Source organism: Daktulosphaira vitifoliae, unplaced genomic scaffold, assembly GCF_025091365.1.
Source record: "Daktulosphaira vitifoliae isolate Bord-2020 unplaced genomic scaffold, ASM2509136v1 Scaffold_3, whole genome shotgun sequence".
NCBI lineage: Eukaryota > Metazoa > Arthropoda > Insecta > Hemiptera > Phylloxeridae > Daktulosphaira > Daktulosphaira vitifoliae.
Window position 1 is genome coordinate 4,807,139 of NW_026099574.1, and position 20,508 is coordinate 4,827,646.

Consider the following 20,508-nt stretch of genomic DNA (forward strand, 5'->3'; position numbering starts at 1 on the left):
TTAAGTGTAATAACTTAAACTAAATACGAATTGTAATCATTTGACGTATCGTTGAAATAGTAGGTCTAGTGAGGGTTGACAAAAATCGTAGTCACAAAAAAACCACATACTAAAATAATATTAACATGAATATAAATTTCTTCTCACGAGGCGAGACTAGAGTGATAGGATCCTTTATATTTATTGAAGTTATGGAATCTAAATGAGATAAATATCAAATGATTTGAAAATTTTATTCTAACTCAAAAAAAATATAAAACATTAATAGCCACAGACGGATTTGAACCTCGTACCGTAAGCATAAAAGACACAAGTGTTACCGACTCGGCAACTAATCGTTGGTTTCGTCGTTTGATAAAATTGGCTATTTTATACTCAAATTTAAAAATTACTTTATCGACTTTAAAAAAATAAAAAAAATTTAATAAGTTTAATTTCTTATGTCTTATGAACTTTATTCTATGTCAATTAAATTATAAAATATTCAAGAAAGTAAGTGTATTGCCCTTATAAGATATTTTAAAATAAAATAAAATACAAAACCCAGGATTTTATTACAAAAATAGCATATTTTTGAATATGGTAGCCATTTGCGCATAGAAGATAAGTCGTCGGGACAAATTTTTTTTTTTTAATTTTATAGTACATGACATAAGCTTTAATTTGACATATGTTTAAAGGACACAGTATTTCAGGAACATTTTCAAAAGTTAAGTTGAAAAAGTTAGTTTTTGTAAAAAAGTTGCTATTAAATCCCCCCTGTGAGTAGAATAAGTGTTAGATTTTCAAAAAAAAAAGAATATCAAATAAAAGGAAATTACCTAAGGTTTCAATATAAAAAAATATTATTTTTATTTGTTAATATTTGAAAAAGTTATGGCAGTTTTAAGTACAAAAAACATCCCGATAGAAGGTGATTTTTATCGCAAACATTACATTTTTTTTTTAATTTCGACAGCCATTTGCACATAGAAGATATGGTGTCGGGACAAATTTTAGATACAATTTGTGATCTTTTGACATATTGTTGAAAGAAATCGGTCCAGTGAACGCTGAGAAAAAGCGGCAACAGACATAAAAAAAAAAAAAAACACATCATGGTAAAATTAATACCTTCTCAGCTTCGCATCGAAGCTAAAAATGTATTCAAATAAAGATTCATTATTTTATATAGTAATTTTTTTTATGCAGATAAATTAAAGTGAACACGATCTATTATATGCATTGGAGGTACTGTACACAAAGAGAAAAATAATAGTGCTTTAATTGTTGTTATTTTTTCAATATCGTATTCAATTTTTGAGTGACTTGTATTGTGAGAGCTATCATCGGTACTTGATAGACTTCTAATTTTTTTCGTGTGCGACGATCAAGTTCTTTAAACTCAATAATTTTTTAGCTTCGATGTGAAGCTGAGAAGGTATTGGTTTTACTAAGGTGTGTTTTTTTTTTTTTTTTGTGTCTGTTACCACTTTTTCTCAGCTCTCACTGAACCGATTTCTTTCAATGATACGTCAAAAGATCACAAATCGTATCTAGTCAAAGACATTACCCTCAAAAATTTAAAAAAATTCCTTCGTTCCCCGTAAATGGGGGAAACCTCAAAAAAAATTACAAATTTAAAAATCGCTAAATTTCGAAATTTTTTCAATTTTTTTTACTAAAAACTGCCGTAACTTTTTCAAAATTGAACATATCAATAAAATTTTTTTTTTATAGATGCTTGATGTTTTTAACTATGATTTGATATATTTTTTTTGTAAATTTGACCATTTACCTGCCCACAGGGGGAATTTAAAAAGACAACTTTTTCACAAAAACTTAATTTTTTTAACTTAAATTTTGAAAGTGTTCCGGAAAGTCTGACACTTTTATAAATATCTGAAATTAAAGCTAATGTAATATACTTTAATTTGAAAAAAAAATTTAACCTCTGGACTTGTCTTCACGGCGAAAATGGCTACCGAATGCTATTTTCGTGTGAAAATTCTCGATTTTATTATTTGTTGTGGATCCTTTCACTCTTAATTTACAATAACTATTTTAATAAATTAAATAGACAAGTTATTAGAAGTATAACATTTTAATATAAAAAGCACACGACACAAACCGGTCTCATCGAATGCCGGTCAACGACTGATAACGACATTATTATAGAGAGTGTACACCACATTATTTATATTATATTTAACTTTATAATGCTATAACTTATTGAAAATTTTATGGATCCACACAATTTTTTTATGAGAAATAATATTTTTTAATAAACCCTTTTTCATTCGACATACTTTATCTTAATCGAGATATTAATAAGGAACCAGCAGATTATGTAGCTTTTGGAATAAAACACCAATTTTTTTAAAATTAAACACTATCTAAAGATTTGCATCGAAGCGTTTATTTTTGATGGTGATTTTAATCACTGTCAGATATCATTATACTTGATCCAACTATGCCACGTCACCACTGTGCCGCGACACCCCTGTGTTGGGTTTTATTTATTAGTAATTTAATAAAATTTCTGTTATTATTATATTTTCATTAATCTTTCAAAACTTTTTATTTTTATTTTTATAGCAGTTCTATTATAATTATAATATTTTATCTATACGAAAAATTCAGAATTAAGCAAACTTTTTTCTTTAGATAATATTATGTAATTTAAACCACGAGATTATTTGTCAAGTTTTTTTAAGATACATATTTCAAAATATAATAAATTATTATAACTATAATTAATCTTAATAATCTATACAAAAAAATCTATTAAATATTCTTATAATAAAATAAGCAAATGGTTTATGTATACAGATGTCTTACATAAAAAAAAGTAGTTAAATATATTGTAAATACTTTATTCAATGTTCGAATGCATAGTTTTTAAAAAAGGAATAATACTTTAAAATGAATTTTGATTCAATTATAATATTTCTAATTTTTGCAACTTATGGTATATAAATATTTTTGTTTATGCATATTTTGAATATTATACTCTATTAATAAAATCAATATTAATCAATTTGCTTATAATTTTGTTTTTTTAACTGTTTCAGGATCATTCTGTAAAAATTTTTCAAATGGTAAATTTTTTTGGACATACAGTTTTAATATTATATAACTAGGCTCTGTCTAGCTGGGGCTCCGCTTCAGACTTGGGATATCGTTATGGGTAGGCCACTAATTCCACTTGGAGTACCTGGCTATACTAGATATAATAAATGTTACGCATGAAAAGTATTACTCCAGAATCAGTTTTAAAAAAATATAGTAGACCTTGAACTATTAAAATGAGTAAAATTCAAAAATAGTAAATAGTGAAATGTATAAAATATAAGGTTGACTTTTGTTCTGAGGTTATTAAAAAAATATTTTTATTACAACTAGTACAAAACAATCTATATAATTATTGAGTAATTTTAATGAAAATTTTAAATAAATAACTTGAAATATAATTTTAAATGGAATGACATTAAAAAATATCTTTATATTGTTCACCCTGAGTGAGTAAGGTTTTGGTAATAATATTTATAACATAAAAATCTAAAAAAATATTTTGTATAAAATATATGCATTGTTTTTAAAGGATTCAATCTGAATACCAAATTAAATTTGCATATTCAATTTTATAACCAATTAGAGAGTAATAATATAACATATTTAGCAACACCACATTATTAAAATGAATATAACAGCATTTTTTATAATCTCAGTTTCATTAAAGATTTATTTCTTATGAGCTCAATAAGCCAATTAAAAGAGATTTTTGAATCATAAGTGACATCTAAATTATTAATTATTAATATATTTTTACGGGATAAATTAAAATAATCCTGAAGGTAATTATATATTAATGTATTTTGTTTTAATTTAAAAGAAACAGCTGCACTTCTATCAATGTTAATAGTTATATTATTATACCAGATAAATAGATTATTTAGAAATTCTTGAAATAGCATGGAATTATTTACACATTCAATTTTTTTATAAATTTTAGTATCATCTGCTAATAAAGAATGGTTTATTACTTGTAACGTGGAGAGTGGAGGAGAAGGTACAAGTGAATATTAGAAGAGACAACACATATTTTTCAGATGCTCTGTTTAACTTTAAATTAGAGTTTAATAGAATAACTATTAACACATAACTTTTACAACAATTACATATATTAACTTATTAACATGTAATTTTTGAAAACAGAAGCTTTGACACACGGGTGTTCTGACTGACGCTCTGCAAGACTCAGATTGCTTTATCGTGGTGGAACCCGGTTTGGGTAGGCTGGCCTAAGCCTAATTACATCATGACGCTCTTAAAACTAATAAAATTATCAACACATTTAAAAAACAATACATAAATATTACAGTAATTTAGTAGTACATAATTTAGAGATTCGTAACATACTAGAATAATTTATAAAGGGAGAGAATAAAATTGGATACAAGTGCTTAATTTATGATAATCTTGACAAAAGATAAATTAAATCTGAAACATAATTTTTATACTTAACTGTTCAAGCTTTTTCAGCTAAATATGAATTAAACTAAGATAAAAGCAGGTTACTAAAATCATAACTAATCAAGTTTGAAACTCAAAATAAATTTTTAACTGTAACGAAAGCTTTTGCGAAATATATATACACAATATCAAGCTGTACTTTATCAGTAAATGAGTCAAGAATAGTTAGTTTGAAAATGCATAAATTAATAATTGTGGACAGACCATTACTATAATTTATATTGTTCATTGATCAAAATTCTCTCACATAAAATGGGATATTTATTTTTTATAAATTTAGAAAATAACTTGTGTAATATATAAATTTTTGCTATCGGTCGGAATTTGTTCATTTAAGATTTAACACCTTCTTTTAAATGTAGGAATTTTAAAAGAAAATTTGTATTTGTTCGGAAGTTTGCATTTAAATGTTTGCATTTAGTAATTTATTAAATAAATAAGTAACAAAGGGAGCTAGAATAAAAGCAAATTTTAGTAAAAACAATGCTAACATACTCTCAGGGCTACAAGATGTATTTAAGTTTATATACCCAACCCAACCCAACCACAACTCATTAAAAACTTCCATTAAATTTATCTTAATTGCATCACTTGTAAGCTAAGAGAATGCATTTGAATATTTATCGAATAAAATTATTCAACGCTTGAAAAACTTAGCTTAAATAAATTAACAATTTTATTACCAGTACTAGCTTTCTTATTAATATATGAAATAGTCACAGGTATGCGCATTTATGAATTTTTAGATTTAAAAAAGTTCCAACATTTTGTAAGATTAGTTTCAGTTGAACATTAACATAGTTATTATAATCACGGGTTATTATATATTTATATTTTGTCCGAAGAGAAGAGAACCAAATATAATAATTTATAGATTTGTATACTTTATATAAGTATTAAGATTCTTGTCACTGTTTAATTAATAATATTAATTCATTACTGAACCATATAGGATATCTTAATTTATATTTACAGATTTTAGGAACAAATTTATTTATTACATAATTTATATAAAGTATTTATATAACTTAAAATTTTTAAAATTTGAATTTTACTTAACAAAATACAGGCTTTTTCTTTAAGAATTTTTTTGTCATCCATCAAGCTACTATTCATAATTTTGAGCATACCATAAAACATTTTATTTAACTTATTAAGTCTACTATTAGTGTTATTAATAGAAATCAATCATTTATTTTGAGAAGTTTTAAAATCTTCTAGAGTGATGTGTTACTATAATATATAAATTCGAATAAAATAAAGTAAATTTAAATTTGTGTTGATGTATAGGAATCTAATACATAATTATAAATTTTCATTAGCATCTAATAATTAGATACCAATGATAATTAATATAACTAAATGCATAACATTGAAATCATTGCCAATAGTTAATGTTTAATCAAAATTTCATATTTTAGTTAAACTTCAATGAACTAATTAAACTTAAAATGTTGAGAACAATTATGTTATAGTTTCAGTACCCAAAAATAATACAAATGATTAAAAAAACATATCCTATAATATATTATATGGCTAATAAAACGAAATACAAATGTGTATTTAAATTTATCTTATTCTATAATAGAACAAGGAAAAAAACGATTTTCTGGAAAAATTTTTAGCGTGCTCGGATTTTCAAAATTTTTTTTTTCAACGAAAGTACTCAGTCACCAGACTCCGGGAAAATTATTGGCGAAGGTCGGAAAATTTTTCCGCTCGCCCGCTCGCGTTTTAAAATTTTGACCGTTTTCGAGAAAAACGCTCGCTGACGCCATCGTTTTACGACTTAAGCTTTGAAATTTTCATCAAACCCGCCTAATGACATATCTGAGATATGATAAAAAAATCAATTCAATTTTTCACCGTTTTACGAGCTTTTTTTTTTTTTTTTTAAGTCCACATGCATGATTTTAATATGCGCAGTGATTCATCTTTGCTCATACGTTTATTACGAACCTTAATTATATGGTGTAATATGTATTATTATTAGAACACTATTTTGCATTTGCACTATATTTTATCAAGGAATATTATATGTTATATATAAATTTCAAGACGTTATAAGTGTGTACTTTCATTATCAGAACAGTACATTATTAATAATCTTTTTTAACACGCTTATATTAGTTTCACGTGTATGTTGTTGTTTGTTGTTTGTCGTTTGTTGTTTGTAAGTTTGTAACTCCACGCGGCACGTGTTATTATGTCGCGTATCCCGTCGTGTATGACCTTGAGACTATACTGTTGTAACGCATTCGCCCCACCCCGCTCACCACTCATAGACAACAATATTTTCTAACCCGTAGACGCGCGCGTGTCATCAATTACGTATATATATAACAAATTTTTATTGTAATTGACACGGCCCGCGTCGTTTCATTATACACAATGCCCCACGACTCGTGCCACCTTTATCAGCCGTCGCCCTATTATGAGTATTTGACTGACCAACACCTCGCGTTATACGCCGCTGTGCAAAGTCCAGCAAGCGCCGCACGCCCGACGACATTCCGCCGCAAATGATACCGTAGTCTTCTTCCCGTTGTCAAAGTGACAACGTCTACGATTCGATCCGCACTCGCGCGCCGTCGCTATCAACGCTGCTAACCTGTTGACGTCCGAGGAACACCGCCGGACAACGCGTCGTCGATGCCAGCGAAAGTGCCGCGATATTATGCGAAGATTATATATTCCTACCGCCACCGCTAATATTAATATATATATATATTAATATTTGTACGTATATACGTATATGTTAATATTCATTTATATATTCCTACAGCCGACGCCTCTGCCGCCGTATATGCCTCGTGTATAATGTTCCCTCCGCCATGCCCGCCCACATAAACACGGCTATACCTCATGCATGATACGTTTACGTACTTAAGTCCCTTTAAATATATATATATTCTAATTACTATTAAAACTTATATATTAATACACTTTATACTCATTAAGAGATATGTAGTGTATTCATTCCGATTACGGAGGATGATTCTCGTATCGTTATTTTTCGTCACTACCTCCACGTTACGCGCCTGCTGCTTTCCTTGGATGTGGTAGCCGTTTCTTAGACTCCCTCTCCGGAATCGAACCCTTATTTCCCGTTACCCGTTACAATCATGATATTGATATTAACTACTATCATAACATGAAACTAAAAAGTGAAAAATAAATATAGTTTTGTTACACTGATTCTGATGTAATATTTTTTCTGAAAAACACTTATCGTGCCCGGCGTAGCCGTGTACCCCAACCGAAATTAGTGGCTTACTTATGTTGATGGCCCAAAGAGACTTACGAAGACGCGTAAGGCTCTAAGGGCTCCGGGTTTGGGGCGCAACCTAGTACTTAATAATAATCTATGTATTATTATTTAGTACAACAGATATGCAACAGAATACTTTACAATCATTAAAAAAACTTTTTTAAAAGAGTGTTATTTGTGTTTTCTGTTAACGTACTATAAAATATAAATAAAATTGCGATGCGCTTACACAACTCGGTATCTAAATAAAAATTATGACTGTGAATTTGATGATAGGCGATAAATTTTAAACGCTTATAGCAGGTAGAAATTTTCATAGTATTTCTGGAATATATAATAGACAAGTCTGATAAAAATTTCAGGCTTTAAATTGAAAGTCAGTGAAGGTTATGAACATTTTATTTCTAAATATGTCAACATTTTTAAATGTTAAAGGAATGCAAACATTTATTATCAAATTTGTAAATTTTTTTTTCAGAATAAAATCGCCGATTTTTGTTTGTCATATAAAATAAAAAAAATTGAAAATGGTAGATCGATATGTAATTTTTTAGCATTAGCAGAATTTCTAATGTTTTATCATATAATAAGATGTTTTTTGAGTTATAAATGAAAAATAATTTAAATCTTAAAATATTATGTTATTAAATATAGTCAAATATGTATAATTATACTGAAAGAAATTTTAATATTAATAGACTTAGTATTTAGATTTATTACAATCGGTCGCTAATAATGTTATTTCTAATATTCTCAATAAAAATGTTAAATGAATATCATTGATGAGTGATTTTGTAAATAAATTAAGAGTAAGATTCATAATAAACGAATGTAAAATATATTTTAGATTTTATAATTGACTTTAAGTTAATATTAATGATTCTTATTATAACTTCATATTTTATTCTACAAAATAAAATTTTATAACATGACAAACATAAAGAATAATAGATTTAAAAATGTTTTTATATTAGATGTTGTGGAGTGTCCTTTCTGTAGTATTAAGAAATCTAGCGCTTATCTTATGGTTTCACATATCAACAATGAACATGTAGAAAATACAATTACCATATGTCCTGAATGTCGCAAAGATTTTCAAAATGGAAGTGTACTCGAAGTACATTTTTATCTAAATCATGTAAATAATATATTAAAATCGGTAACAACTATTTTTATCGTATAACTTATTTTTATTTAAATCTCTCTTAAGTAATTAATATAAAGTTTATTTTATAATTTGTATCTCTTGAGAATATAAATGAGTTGAGTTATAAATTTTACAGCTAAAATTTATTATTCATTTTAAGCACCTAATACCTAATTAAAGCATTATGTAAAATAAATCCCAATTATATTTTCTTCGATATAATTCGTAAAATCATCATAACTTATGACTAAAAAAATTATTTACCCTAATGAGGATTTATTATTTCAGTTAAGTATTTTTTTTTTCAAATAGATAAATAAAATTGAATATGATCTACTACTTGCAACTGAGCTACAGCTACAATTTGATGATGAAGAACGGTTACAACAGGAGGAAAATTTTAGTACGTAGAATAATTGCCTTGTAAAATTGTTTCTAAGACAATTCATATAACATTTCTAAATATTGCAACTTTTGCACGACATCTTGTTTACTACTTTAACTTTAATACTCATAGGCATTTTGAAAAAATGTCTAGAGTTATTACAAAAATATAACACACAGCATCACATTTTTAATGGTGTCACGTTACCATTATAGTAAAATATTATAATAAAATACAGACAAGTCGTCCGCTACTAGAGACTGATGAATTGACGTTTAATTGGCATTCGTCCGAATTACTATTTAAACCCAAAGGACCTGGCCATTGTGATCAGTCGATTCCAATGATTTGTATCATTTATCAGTCTCGGTACTCGATTGTCGCTGTCCGGTTTACTGTATTAAGTCAAGTAATTTTGCTTACTTTTTCATTTACTCACTTTCGTCTTCTACATCTCAGAATACTTGTGTCTTGCACTTCGTCTGCACCTCATACCTATGTGTTACCCTTATTTCATTCCTATAAGAACGGCCTTTCGACACCCACAGCCGATTCGGAGTGTCAGCCGAGCATGGTAAATGCTTTATGATCACACGTACGTGAATATCTAAGTAACAGACTTATCATATTTGGACCAGACTCACGTTGAGATGACTTATCGTCTCATCCAAGTAATGTCCGCCCACGGCTGCTTTAACGAGTACTTACACCGTATTCGCAAAGCAGCCACACCGATGTGCGACCACTGTTCGGATTGCCCGAGAGAGGCTAAAAAGGGCTCTGCACACACTCTTCCGGTGCGAGGCGTGGGCCCAGAAGCGGGACTTTTTAGAGTACCGACTAGGTTCCACGTTCCGAGTCGGGTCCATGATGGACCTGATGTTGAAGAGCCGAGAGGCGTGGAAAGTAGGTTCAATAGGTTTTTGTTTTGTGAGTTATTTTGCCAACTCTCTCTTAACGGTTTCCACTCTGGGATCCGGTTAACGGGAGGGGGCCACACCACGTTACAATTCAGCTTTTAATTAATTTCGGGCTGATTCACAACGTGGTGGCGTGAATTATATAGACGGCGCCCTGAAGTAATGCCTAACGGCAGTTCCGGCTGGCCCACAATAATGCCGACCGTGAAAAAAAAAAGACTAATCATCTTCGTGTCCACATTACTCTTCACTTACTACACTGTAGGTTATTATGTATTACAATTCATTAAAACTAAAAAAAAAAAATAACTATAGCTAAATTTTTTTTCATCTTTCAAGTATTAAGTTAATCATCAAATACCTATTGGAATTAAAAGAAATGAAATTGTGCAACTTGTAACTTATTATTCATTCAGAGTAAAGAAAATGATGAAAAACCGAAACATTTAGATATAAACAAGTTTTTAATATTACCCAAAAGTTTAATCCATATAATAGTGTAAAACATAAATACATCAATATTGCCGAAGACTTCGATGGTGTTATAATGAAATATGTTACGTTCAATTATAAATCCATAATGATACGTATTTGGGAATAATTCATTGTGAACTTCAATACTAAACATATCAGGATATTTTAACATATCAGGATTATTTAATATTTGGCTATATTTTCAATTATGAAACATTAAATTAAATATGTAATTTTTAGAAAAAATGACAATTGAAATCAAAACATTCATCAAGGAGAAAATAGAAATAAATTGAAAAATTATGAACAGAATACATAAAAACACATCACATCAAAAGTCGTGCATTGATATTTTTATCATTAGATACAAGTTTAAGATTTTTATAGATTCCATTTGCTAAATCTTCTCAAGTAAAGGAAAACCTGGAGAGTAAATAAATTTGAAATGATTCATTGGTTCATTGTTTAATATTTATCGATGTCCGAAATCAGCTATTGGTGATTCATTAGTCTAATCGAAATACTCTAATGACATTGAGTATTTCGATTTCGCCACATACGAACTCAAAACTTTTTATTGAACACTTACTTTAAGATTGTACACAAATTTTTTGTTTATTGAACTCATATAAAAATATTAATGTATGAATGAACGCAGCGCCCGGTGGTACTCACGAGGGTTCGATTTTTATTTTGTCTTAAGTCTGGCTATATCGAGGAAAAGGAATAAGATGAGAGGGCTATATGAATGAATGTAGAATGAATTTTTAAAACATATAACAATGAAATGTATTATATATGAACTATAAAATCTTATATACATCAATGTGGATAGGGGGACATTTAATACTAATGCCACAATGGCAATGATATAAACAAATAATGAATTATAAATGTGAGCAAGTCTTAAAAAAAAGATGAACAAGCATTATATTTATGATCTAATTTAACGGCTGATGATAATGTTGTATGTTGAAAGGATCAATTGAAGTTAAATGCAAGTAGCTGATCAACTTGTACAATATGCTGCTGAATGGTACTGTGATGTATCTCAGAAAAGATATAGACCCAACAGCAATTTACTGAGCGCACTAGGGTGCGGCAATTGCAAAAGTGATATTTTACTTTTTACAACAAAAGGAATGCAAAACTACTGGCTCGCAAGCGCCTTAGCTTATAGCTTATAGCTTAAATGCGCTAAGATGGTAGCGACAATACAGACATAATAATATTAACAAATCGATGAAATAGGTTTTTTGGGTTAGATAACAGCGACATGAATTGCACGAGTTTGTTCAATCAATGTAATTGGACCCATATTACATTTTCGTTTAAGTATAGCTATATTAACAAAATGAAGACTATACGAAATTAAACGCTGTAGTTTTGCTAATGATGAGAAACGCATCAATAGATAATCGTCAGATAATAAACACGGATAACAAGCGATACGGATTTAACAGGTTTTACGTTGGGCAATTTGGCAATGCTCAAAGGCGTAAATTTCAAGTGCAGACATTCACCTTTAGGTAGATGTAAAAAGGATGGATCGTTCCAATGAACATTACATTGTACCATTTACCAGGGTGGCAACCGATAGCCTGGCTCGCCCGGGCCAGAGTGCACCAACTCAAAACGGGTAGAAAATTGCTGCGACGCAAGTTGATGACGCATGGCCGAAAACCCCACGGAGGTTTTTCCGTACAACGGACGGGATGGGTGACCCAGATGATGGCCTAGTCACCGTGTGTCATCCCGACAATCGTTATCAAACCGGCTTGCCGCTTGGGTAACAGTGGAGCTTAGATCCTTAGTGGCTGTCACTGGTGTGACTTAATGGTTTATGACCGAATGCTGGCCTTAGGGAAAGCAGCTGGGAGACGAGTTCTTAGACTCATCCTTAGAGCCTACTGGCCTTTCCTAGTGAGGAGATACACTGGAGGTAGCGTATACCATAATACGTAGTGGCTTGGATAGTAGCCGCGGCCCTACCAGGGTGCCCAAGGTTGGTGCAAACCAGAGGTGAAAGGTACGGATAACTTAGTTATCCTGCGCTGGTGTTCTGTTTGAAGACATGGTGACCATGGATCGATTTGTCGCTCCTTGCTTACTGATCCTCCATGTGTGACAAATAGCACCAAGTACTAACACTGATCACAGTTGTAGGTGAACCTCTTCGGAGAAAAGACCACGAGACAAAGGATCAGCTGGATTCTCAGCTGTAATAACATGTGACCAAACACAATCTAGTATTAATGGATGAATTTTCGCAAATCTATTTGACACAAAAATTTACACTAATCAAGCATTAATAATAATAAATTTTATATATTGAGTTTTTATACTAACTCTTTAACATATGTCTAATAAATATTCGAAGAGTGAGAAAAAGGGGCTGACGTTTGGGATATTTAAATGTTAGTAAAATAATTAACAATAAAGGAGATACTAAACAGTACTAAGAATGGCGCTAAATAATATATATTATCTCTTATTAAAATTACCTCGCTGATACGCTATACTCCAACCAACCTATGGCTATAATATTGTGATAAAGGCGGCGATAAAATGAGACACAAAAAGAGGCACCTCCATAATTACATACTAGTGCATTGAAAAATATTTGGAATCTAAATTTTGAATAATATGTCTCATCATTTATTTTAAAATATTTACATTCAAATTGTTTTTAGATTTTATTTATATCAAGTTAAAATACTAAATAGTTTTTGGACTTTAGATTGAATGATGACAGTGATTAATATTATTATCATAAAACACTTTAAATCAAATGTACTCAGTAAAAGTTTCAAGAATAAGTAATAGTTTATTTTCCTAACCTATTCTTTTAATATACCAATGCATAAAATGCTTAATGGCTAAATAAAAATTGTTCATAAAATAAACAATTCATATAATATTTTTGAATGTTGAACCTTTTACACAAAATCATATTTGTTTCTTTAAATATGACATATATTGATACAATAAAAATGTCCAGAGGTATTACAAAAATAAAATACATAGTAGTACCTTCTTAGCTTTGTATTGAAGCTAAAACAAATTAATTTAGTTAAATTTTGTGTTCGTCATTTAAGTATTAGAGTAGTGTAGTGTAGTTACTGTATAAATTATCCAAACATATCTAATAAATAAATATTAAATAAAATGTTGATTTTAAAAATGTTTGAATTAATTATTTTGCAGATCGTATGTCACAACTACCTACAATAGAGAGTAATATAAATCATTTTGAATCTGATCTATTATATGCACAGGAATTACAGAAACAGTTACAAGAAGAGGAAGTACAGTTACAACAAACGGAAAATTTCAGTGGTACTTAAAATTAATACGTCTTTATTAAATGCATATTTTAAAAATATTTTAACTTTATAATATTTCCTACGATATTATTTTTCGTTTTTATTTATATAAAATTAAAAAATTAAGTACAGATGGGAGCTGGTATAGTGGAAAACAGTTTAGATTGGATGATGACGGTGAATAATATCACTATCATAAAACGCTTTAAATCAAATATGCACAATGAAAGTTTCAAAAACAAATATTAGTTTGTAGGTATCGATTTCCCTAACCTACTCTTTTAATACGCCAATGTATTTGGTGCAAAATTGTGAAAAATTCTCTTCAGAAAAGTTTTAATAAGACAAATCATATAATATTTCCGAATATTGCAACTTTTACATAAAACCATATTTTTACTCTAACCTTAACATCCATTGATATGTAGTAGAATTATCTAGATGTATTATAATACACAGTTGAACAGTTGATTTTAAAAAAGTTAAAAATTATTTTCAGAGAATAACTTGGAAGCACCTACAGTAGAAAGTAAGATATATAATAAATAATATAACTTCTCTTATTATGTATCTATCATGATAAGTACACCAACAACTATTGAGTTTTTTAATCAAACTTTTTAGATATATCTGAACACATTCGTCGTTTAAGTGAGATTTCTCCTGGAATTCGTGCTGTCTATTTAGCATCTTCAATGGATAACTATATGACTGCATACAATGATTTTTTTTATGGTTGTAGTTTAAGATGTATGCAGATGTGGTTATCTAGTTTAATGCTAAATGAGGATTATAAAAAACATTTGTCTAGCATGTTTGATGAATTGTATAATATGTCGATTTCGCGTTATAGAATGCCAACGGTGAAAATGCTAGAATATCATATAGAAGAATGTTGGAATAAGGGTATTCACACATGGCGTAAAAAAGAATTGTATGCTAAAAGTAATTATCCCACTCAGTATGGTTATAATGTTCGTGAAATGGATACAATGCTTGTGGGATTACGAATTAAGTATGCTACTTGGAAGCATTTGAATAAATCAAAATAATTTATATAATTTTTCTTAAGTTGACATATACTGGAATAACTGTTTTTTCAAATAATATTTACAGGGGAATGTATAGAACGTTCGACCAAAATATAAACCCGGATCACTTTCAAAATACGTTAATTTGGTTATATAATTATTTTAGAAATGAAACTAATGAAAAATATGTGTCGCCAGTCATACTACATTATCCAGGTAATTCAACAATTTTTTAATTTTACATTTATATGGCCCATACATTGCGATAGCGGGTTAATTAGAGAGGTTAACCCACTCGTAACAAAAGTAAATACATTATGAAGATCGTTTTTGAAAAATTGTGAAAATGAAAAATTTAATGAGAAGATTTAATTTAATTTATATTTTGTTATAATTTTTGATGTGATGTTTTAAAAGTTATTATATTAATTAATTATAAAAGTAATTTTATTAATTAGATAATTTTTTTTTTACAATGTAGTTAAATACGTATTTTGCTATTAAAATTTAAAGTTGGAATCCCTATAAATTATAATGGATGATGCTAAAAATTAATTAATGCCTAATAAGTCAAAAACATTTTTTTCAAAATCTTATATACTTTTTAAGTTATTAAGTAGATGATAATAAACGGAACACTCTATATACACTCAAATTGATGGTTTCTCCATATCTAATTAAACTTGCTGCTAAGCTTATTTTATTCTAAGTAAATAATGCTGCCCCTATCCAAATCTCATACCTGTAACTGAGCGGCTTAATCGAATTTTACACGCCATTCCTATTAATCTCGTTATAATAAATAAAATTATTGTTTTAAAAATATATCATTATATTTAGATCACGCAGTTATAGTAGTTGGTGTAGAAATTAGAATAACAGATAATAGCATAATACCGTTAGTGTTGTGTCCTAGTATGAATTATTCCAATATAAAAACTCAACATGGAATGAACACTTTAAATATCATGCGATCACCTTCATTTATATTCAATCACGATAATTATACCGTACTTATAATCACAGGAATTATACATGATGATTCAGAATATAAAGTAATAATTTAAATATTTGTTATAAAAATTTTATGCGAGTATTATTTTTTCTAATCCTTTAATGATAAAGTTCTAAGGGTTTAGTATTTTAATTTAACTTTATGTAGTAATCACATATATAATACATAATTTAATTTGTATTTTCATTACCCCTTTTTATTGTAGAATTATATACCATTCAAAATTAATTTTGTAAACAGGTTTTGTTGTTAAGGTTTTTCTAAAGAATCATTTTTCTAAAGAGTAGAAATGCTGTGAATGATTTCAAATATTTTCAATATTTTTTATTTCATAGAGCTTCTAAGTTGATACACAATTGAAAAATAATAATTTTACAAGAGCCATATATATTTATATTTTTTTTTGGTAAAATAATTGATTTCTTTGCATAATGATAAAAACATTAAGTAGTATAATAATAAAATGTTATTTTGTTTTCAATAAATTAAAAAAAAATTATTTGTGATGATAAATTAATAGTTCTTAATTACAAATATTTAAAAAAATAGTAAATTAAAACATTTAGCAGATCTAAACTCTTTAGATTTATCAAAGCATCGTGAATCAACCTGTAAAGTATACAGGTTGATTCGCAGTGATATAATCACAGAGTGATATACAGTGTATATCTATGGTAAATTTAATGGAATTTAGTGTCTTGGAAATGGTTTACACAAATTTATTATTGCATAATTTTCAAACCCTAATATTATTCTCACGTTATTTTTTTTCTATTCCGCAATGGGTTCTGAGTCTCTCAGAAACACTTAAATGGTATACAGAGTGGACAACTAAACACATCAATATAACATTTTATACTTTTTTTTTGTTTAAATATGTTTTATGTTATTTTTCGAAATAACATGAAATATATTTTAAATATAGTCCTATATTGTAAAAATTGATTAAAAAAAAAGTATAAAATGTTATGCAGATGTTTAGTTATATGAGTTGTCAGTGAGATCTGTTCCACTCTGTATATTGATAAATATATTAAATAAATATATTTTTATATGTATTTCAGACGATGATTAAAACCAGACTTAGTAAGTCAGGACGTTATATAATAACTTAACTAAATAATATAGACTGTAAACAAATAAAAATAAATAAATAAAAAATTAAATCATCATAGATTTTAGTGCAATTTGTTATTGTTTTTAAATAAATGTTTTGAGAAATTAATGTTTTACACTTTTATATTCCATTATTGTATTAATAGTCGCGTATGCTGTGTATAAATATTCCACAGTTTGTTTTTTTAAATGAATAGTAGAATTATCGTCGTAAATACCAATATAAGATAGAATAAGCTTATTGTATAAGCAAAACAAAAAACTGTAACTTCAAGTGAAATTAAAAATCACTTTTTGTAACTGATTTTAAATATAACGCTTTAAAGATTGGTATGATGTGAAATATCTTCAAAAGCATGTATCACATAAATATGTTTTTTTTAAATATAATAAATGTATCACAACACTCAGCTACACTTGTTTTTTAAAGTATTAAAAATTTTTCTTTTGTATTTAATTGTATCAGCTAAATGTACTGTTTTTAATTTATCAGCTCTTTTAGCTGAAGCAGAAAAAAACGGCAATATTTGACATAATTCGCATTATATTTTTATTAAGGAAACATTACAAGCCTTAGAAATGCAAAGGTTCAAAGAGTGACTAAAGTAATACGTATAATATGCATGAGTGGCTCTAGACGTGAATCAATCAACATATTTATTAATTTTTAATTATAAACGGGTAAAAAAAAATCCTTTAACATAATGTGATAGAATAAATACAATAATTTCTTAGTTAACATAAATTAAATCAAAAATACAATTTTAACTAAATACTACCCAGATTTATAATAAACAATTAGAAATAAACAAATTACAATACATAATTAGATAATGCATTATAAGTATTCGACTTGAAGACATCACAATACATAAAGAAAAAATCAACATAGTTTAAAATTTTATTAGCTAACAAAAAGACTCGAGGAAAATATGATAAAGAGCTTAAAGTGGTAAAGAAAGAAACATAAAACAGTTTAATAACTCTGAGGTTTATTTGACTAGTTCTAAAGCCAACCATTGAAAGTTACTCTAGGCAATCTACATTACCATTTAGTTAGTCATATAAAAACATAAGATCACCAACTTTTCTTCAAAGTTCACAAGATGTAATACATAACTGAGTAGAATGTAAATAATATGAATCCCTAGAAAGACTAATATTCAATTTAAAACAGATAGATTTCGTATACATGTATTGGACATTTAATAAATTAATGTAAACAGTATAATTAGGGGACCAAACTAAAGAACCAAACTCAAGCTTTGATCTGACAAGAAAAAATTTAACAATTTTGAAGTATTTATAATTTTTTAAATATTTAATATTTCTATTAAGAAAACCCAAACTCTTAAAAGCATTACTGACAAATTTATCTGTCTAGTAAAGGAAAGATTATCCTCAAAAATTATTGCCAAATCTCTTATGAAATCAACCCTAGTTAAATTGGAATTTTCCAAACTATAGTTAAAGAAAATAGGATCTTTTTTACGGGAAAATGATATACCTCTGCATTTACTTAAGTTTATAGGTAACTCATTTATAATATTCCAACTATATAGTTTTTCAATGTTTAACTGTAATTTAATACAATCACACATTGAGTTAATAACTAATAATAAAAATATTTTAGCATCATCAGCAAACAATAAATTATTTTTAGGGGTATCGAAAGTACTAGGCAAGTCATTTATGTATAAAATAAATAGTAAAGGACCTATATAAGAGCCTTGTGGCACCCCAGAGTGTACTTTAATATCATTTGAAACAACTGAAGTCAATTTTACGACTTGTATCCGATTAACTAAATACAATTTAATCCAATTTAAAAATGAGCCATTTAATCCAAAATATTCTAATTTTACTGATAAGAGTCTATGGTTTACTTTGTCAAATGCTTTTTGAATATCTGTGTATATTGAATCAATTTGCTGCCCCTCATTAAAAGCAGAAATAGTTTTTGGTTGATATAAAAAAAGATTAGTAAGCATTGATTTATTTTGTCTAAAACCATGTTGATTGCTAACTAGTTGTTGTGACATTAAAACTGATAACTTTTTAGTGATAAAGGCTTCAAACATTTTAGGAATAGCTGATAATTTAGATATAGGTCTGTAGTTACAAAAGTTTGATTTATCACCTGAGTTATGGATTGGAGTGTATCATATTTTATGAAACATATGTGATACGACTTAATGTTTAATATGAAAATTATAAAATATTAAATTTTACGAAATAAAAGTAATAAGTAAAAATTTCATTGGACATATGTTATGATTTATATGTATAATATTATTATACTTATAAATTATAAAACTTGTAATCAGGATATAAATAAGGTAATAAGAGATCGTGTTTCTTTTGAAATAATCCACCGATTTTTTAAAATCAAACGCTATCTGCAGATTTGCATAGAAGCGTTTTTTATGATAGTGATTTTAATTTTTAATTTATCAATTTATGTACTTGACAATGTACCTATGGTCCTTGTGCTGCTACTAAAATGACATTATTATGAAAATAATATGTACAGCTAAAAAAAGACGAATTTTATTCCATGTGTCATATAAAGATTTATAATTAAAAGTGCTATCTCAAAACCAGTGTCCACTACATTATTGCGACGTGAGTCGTGTTAAAATTATTATATTATTAGTTAGAACTTAATTTTTCATAACATCATACATTGACAAGTGGCCCATGATAATGATAAAATATTGTTCATTGATATCACCGGGGATGGCCCTGAACAACAATTCAAAAATTCATAAATTTTTATTTTACAAACAATAAATATGCAGTATAAGTAGGGTAATATTGGGAATTCTAGGCCCCCCCGCCTCACCCCTTCACCTACCCACCCTATGGTGGGTGGGCGTGGTCGGGGGAGGGGCGTGTCACACAGTGGGCGTGGTTTCTCAATGGTGGGGGTAATGTCAAGGTCATATANCGCCTCACCCCTTCACCTACCCACCCTATGGTGGGTGGGCGTGGTGGGGGAGGGGCGTGTCACACAGTGGGCGTGGTTTCTCAATGGTGGGGGTAATGTCAAGGTCATATAGTGGGCGTGGTCTCTCGATGGTGGGGGTAATGGAGGATCGCATTCATGAGGGTGGGGGTAAGGAGAAGGCGTGGTCTTATCATAGATAAGATAAGGGAGGCGTGGTCTTATCATAGATGGGGTAAGGAGAGGCGTGGTCTTTCGATGGTGGGGGTTATGTCAAGGTCACACAGTGGGCGTGGTCTTTCGATGGTGGTGGTAAGGAAGGACTGGATTTATGAGGGTGGGGGTAAGGGAGGCGTGGTTT

At 28.6% G+C, this 20,508-nt stretch overlaps 1 protein-coding gene across 3 annotated transcripts; it reads left to right on the forward strand.

Annotated features, from left to right (window-relative positions):
• The first annotated feature begins 2,837 nt into the window (after positions 1-2,837).
• Positions 2,838-17,599, forward strand: LOC126900565 (uncharacterized). 3 transcript variants are annotated; one of them, XM_050676380.1, is made up of 10 exons: positions 2,838-2,950; positions 3,054-3,080; positions 8,761-8,924; positions 9,246-9,336; positions 13,920-14,051; positions 14,538-14,567; positions 14,663-15,053; positions 15,155-15,285; positions 15,910-16,124; positions 17,149-17,599. In XM_050676380.1, the coding sequence occupies exons 1-10, from the start codon at positions 2,905-2,907 to the stop codon at positions 17,197-17,199; spliced, it is 1,278 nt and encodes a 425-aa protein (XP_050532337.1). In that variant the 5' UTR covers positions 2,838-2,904; the 3' UTR covers positions 17,200-17,599. The 3 variants fall into 3 exon arrangements, with proteins under 3 accessions (XP_050532337.1, XP_050532338.1, XP_050532339.1); XM_050676381.1 differs by having other exon boundaries at positions 16,096-16,124; XM_050676382.1 differs by lacking the exon at positions 15,910-16,124.
• The last annotated feature ends 2,909 nt before the right edge of the window (positions 17,600-20,508 follow it).